General features: G+C 38.1%; 1 protein-coding gene across 1 annotated transcript in view; it reads right to left on the reverse strand.

Moving 5' to 3' along the window:
* rbm42 (RNA binding motif protein 42) overlaps positions 1-4843 on the reverse strand; it is a 53738-nt gene that overhangs the window by 22885 nt on the left and 26010 nt on the right. Inside the window, exon 7 of the mRNA XM_050045839.1 lies at positions 2045-2162. Coding sequence (XP_049901796.1) covers positions 2045-2162 — 118 coding nt within the window. The remainder of the gene's footprint in view (positions 1-2044; positions 2163-4843) is intronic.

The raw sequence follows: 4843 nt of genomic DNA on the forward strand, positions 1-4843 counted from the left end.
TTTGTCATAAACCTTTGGTAATGTAAACCTATGTGACGCTAGGGGCTCCACAAAAAACTCCATATGTGAATGTGTGATAGTTGTGGTATCATAACAGCCTGTCACAGGTTACAGCGTGATGATTAGAGGAGAAATGGCAGAGCATAAAGGTCCAGGTGGAAAAAACACAACTCAAGTCATTTAGGATTTTGCTAAAAAAAAGGAAATTACCTTTTGATATAGATCCCAGGGGACATTTTGCACCATAGAGTACTGGGTTTTAATTTTGAGTTTTGAGATCTGCATTCTGCACAATAAATGCTCTAAAAAATACATTATATCTTTGCTTCTGTTGTTGTTGTTGTTTTTTTATCTATCAATTTAGCTTTGCTAAGGGACTACAAAACCCATTCAGAAACACTTCTATTATAACTTTTACACTTAAATTTATACCGCGATATATACCGTTACCGTGAAGGGATTCGATTTATACCGTGATATAAATTTTAGGTCATACCGCCCAGCCCTAATTAACAAGGATTTAAGATGGTACATTAACACACATGAAGTCAGAGGAATACCAGTGGTTATATTCCACACACAAAGAATAGCCTAAATATCTATATCTATAGATATATATATGTATCTATAGATATATATAGATATATATTCTTTGTGTGTGGAATATATGCTGACAATAACTGATAAATGATCACGCCCAGAGCCGCCAGTGTCAACAACATTTTGTAGAGAGGGGAATAAGTCCTGTCCCATTCCTATTTGTAGCATCCGGAGCCCTTTCAGACTCTCACACTCAATCACTTACAGCTGACGTCAGTTAAGTCAGTGAGGGTTCAGGGCTTGGGTCTTTAGGGGCTGGATTGGAATTGGGCCTGAGTCTGTGTATGTGTAGCCCATAGCCCCGCCTCCCCCACAGAGACAAAGACACTCGATGACAAGAGCTTTCCCTCCGTTCATTACTCTAATGAACCAACTCACCTGGCTGCCAGACGATGCACGGCAGTGAACGCTCTTGTCGTCCAGTCTCTTTGGTGGAGAGAGACAAGGAAAACAAACATGCATGAATATGGCAATTAATCTCTTTTAATTTACCGTGCAGTTAACCGATGTATCGCATATTGAAACAGGCCTAATTATGATTCCCAGTCCCGCCCGCTCCTGTTGACCGTTTTTCCCATCCCGTCCCAGTCACGTGACAAATAGTGAAACTGATTCCCATGTGGGAATCCCACGGGAATCACGTGACCCGTGAGACTCCCCAAAAAATGTCAGCCTCTATGTAGCAGTAATGCCAACTGTCGAGCATTTCCAGTGGGAGAGAGGGAATCGTGGGTGTAACCCGCTCTGGAGCCACGTCAAACCCACCAAATCTTTGAGTATTTAGAAAAGCGCTATATAAAACCGATCTATTATTATTATTATTATTATTCTCTCATCCATCAGCGTAGGCCCCGCCCATTAAGTGCAGTTGAACTTGCAAGCAAATCTCTAACTGGCAAGCAAAGAAGACTGATCTGCAAGCAAAACTTTTTAACTTGCAAACAAAGAGGACTTATTTATAAGCAAAATGATAACACGTTTTTACTTACAAACTTGATTTTTGATTGCAGTTCAAGAAATATGCTCTCAAAACAGTTTTATATGATTGCAACAAAAAGACACAAAAATCCCTCCATATTGCTAGGGTACAGAATCTTGTTTGCTAGCTGTTAGCTTTGACTCCAAGCTAACATTAATTTATGTGGTATTTAGTTGTTACTTGTTTTTATAAACCCTTTCTTAGGGAGGTAATTCCTCTAAAAGTGTTTCTTCTTCAAATTCTGACACAAAAATTATAAGTTTATCTCATCTTAAAACAAAAAGGAGAATAATCATCAGGAGTCTCTCTCTCTCTCTCTGTCTCTCTCCCTCTAATACAATTATTATTGATTCATATTCTAGAAGCATATCATAGTTCATGTTACATAATCTTTTTATATGGCTTCTAAGACTGTTTTAACTAAAGACTTTTCCAGAGTCCTACAGTCCCTGCAGCAGTTTGTACCTGGATCCCACTCCAACAGGCTGGCGTCCTCCCAACTAGTCCCTGCTGCAGTTCGGATACACTTCTTCACTTTCTCCACCTTTGCTTTCTTTTTGTCCTCTGAAGCACTTTCCACAGGCTGGAACGAACGAACGAACGAACGAACGAACGCGCACACACACACACACACACACACACACACACACACACACACACACACACACACACACACACACACACACACACAGACACAGACACACACAATGTAAAATCTTTATCAATGTATCCTTAATAAGTATTTTTTGAGATGAATGTACACTGAACAAAAGATACCAATGTTTTTGCAAAGTCGTTCAGGAACCTTTTTTGACTGGTCTTTTATTGTGACCAGTTCAGGCACACCTGTGTAATGGTGTGCGGTTGTGTGTCCCTTTGGATGTACTGTCAAATTAACCCTTTGGGCCCTAGGCCTTTTTGGGGTATATCACAGTCATTATAAAGGCTACATACACATGCTATATCTTGTTTTTTTCAAGGCAATCTGGGCTATCCAGATTTGCCATCATTACATGTCCTTCTATGTGCCTGTATTTTGTATTAATTTTTATATCAATCTATGTGCCTGTATTTTGTATTAATTTTTATATCAATGAAAAAAAAAATCTGTGTTACTAAATTCTTACATTTTTACATGTATCTCACCACAGCAACTTGGAAGTAGACATATTCTGCCACATATGAAGAGGGGAGACTCTCTGGAATCTGGCAATATAAGAACCATGATGCTGGGACATTCTGTCACTTCACAGTTGTCCAAAACATGTGGTTTGTGCCAGGTGGACATGATTGCCAGTATTTTTTCATTATTGCGAGAAATTCCATTGACTCAATAACAAGTCAAAAATGTGTTTTATCTGAAAGAAACATGCAATATTTACATCTAAGGTAATAGAAATATTGTAATAATATTATTCCTCACTATATGAAGTGACTGATAACAAGATCTGAATAATGGCTTGCAAAGAAATTCGTCAGGTTTTAATTCTGTAGACATTTGATCTGTATTTACAGCATGATGGGATGACAGCACAATGATGTGTTTCATATGATGTGCGTGGCATTTCTGTGCGACCCTGCATTTGCGAGTAATCCATCCAACAGTAATGTGTGTGCAAAGCTGTATGAAAGCTTTGTTATACTATACTTTCAACATATTGTATATTTTCAACATATTGTACCACAATAACCAGAATTATAATTATATTATTATTATAATATCATTACGTTCATTAATGTTGTTGTAGGCTACTGTCATTATCATCTGTCCTGCATCTCTCTCTGTCTGTCTGTCTCTCTTTCTGTCTCATTGTGTCATACGGATTACTGTTAATTTATTATGTTGATCTGTTCTGTATGACATCTATTACACGTCTGTCCGTCCTGGAAGAGGGATCCCTCCTCAGTTGCTCTTCCTGAGGTTTCTACCGTTTTTAGGGTTGACTGAAACAAAATTAGAGACGTCTTATGGTAGTGAAATGAATATTCAGTTCAGGGCCAACAGTTCTGGTGGACATTCCTGCAGTCAGCATTCCAATAGCACACTCCCTCAAAACTTGGGACATCTGTCATTGTGTTGTGTGATCAAATTGCACATTTTAGAGTGTCCTTTTATTGTGACCATCCCAAGGCACACCCTGTCTCACTCTAACCGGTGTGAATGGTTGAAATTTGCTGACACAACAACCGATTACTATTGGTGGCTATTTGTTTGGTTAACAGATTTCCTATTGATTCTGCAGAAACATTTCTATCTTTTGTCCATTCATCTATCTACAACAGTAAAGCTTGTGACAATGAACCCACACATTATACCAACAGGGATTTCAGTTCAATAAATTCCATGTAAAATAAGGAAATACCTTAAAGAGGCAACAAATAGCATCTTTTCCTAAATATATCATTATGAAAATAATGTGGGTTGCACAGGGTAGTGCAGCTAATGTGATATATTTGTTAAAATGTCCATTGTGGTCTGGCATATGTTGGCAAGACTACCCAAGCTTTTAAAACCAGAATAGCTGAACACCGCAGTACCATCAGGAACAAGGTAACTTCCAGCCCGGTGGCTGTACATTTCTCTGAGGCTAAACATAGCATTTCTACCCTTAGATATATCGGTATTGAATCATTGAAATGTCCACGGAGAGGGGGTGACATCAATTCCTTATTGTCAAAACGTGAACTATTTTGGATACACACATTGGGCACATTAGCCCCTAAAGGCCTTAATGAAGATTTTGATATTCGTCCTTTTCTCTGAATGTACAATGTCTTAACAACTCATAACTCCTTGTCCTTACTAATATTGTTGTTTTTTCATTGGTGTTACATACCTCCTGACAGGATGGTTTATTTAGTTAGATAGAGGCGCCTCTTATAGTTAGTACAGTATGATGGCCCAATTGCCTGAGTCCAATAATGGAGCACTTATCTATTGGAGGTACACATATTTTGTAAATATTGTGTATATATTATATAAATGTCATGTATATTATTATGGGTGTATGGGCATGTGTGTGTATGTATATGTGTATGTATATGTGTGGACAGTGGTGTGAAAAAGTGTTTGCCCCCTTCCCGATTTCTTACTTTTTTGCATGTTTTCCACACTTAAATGTTTCAGATCATCAAACAAATTTAAACATTAGTCAAAGATAATACAAGTAAACACAAAATGCAGTTTTTAAATGAAGGGTTTTATTAATGAGGAAGAAAAAAATCCAAAGCTACATGGCCCTGTGTGAAAAAGTGTTTGCCCCC

The sequence above is a fragment of the Epinephelus moara genome, chromosome 6, assembly GCF_006386435.1.
Source record: "Epinephelus moara isolate mb chromosome 6, YSFRI_EMoa_1.0, whole genome shotgun sequence".
Lineage (NCBI taxonomy): Eukaryota > Metazoa > Chordata > Actinopteri > Perciformes > Serranidae > Epinephelus > Epinephelus moara.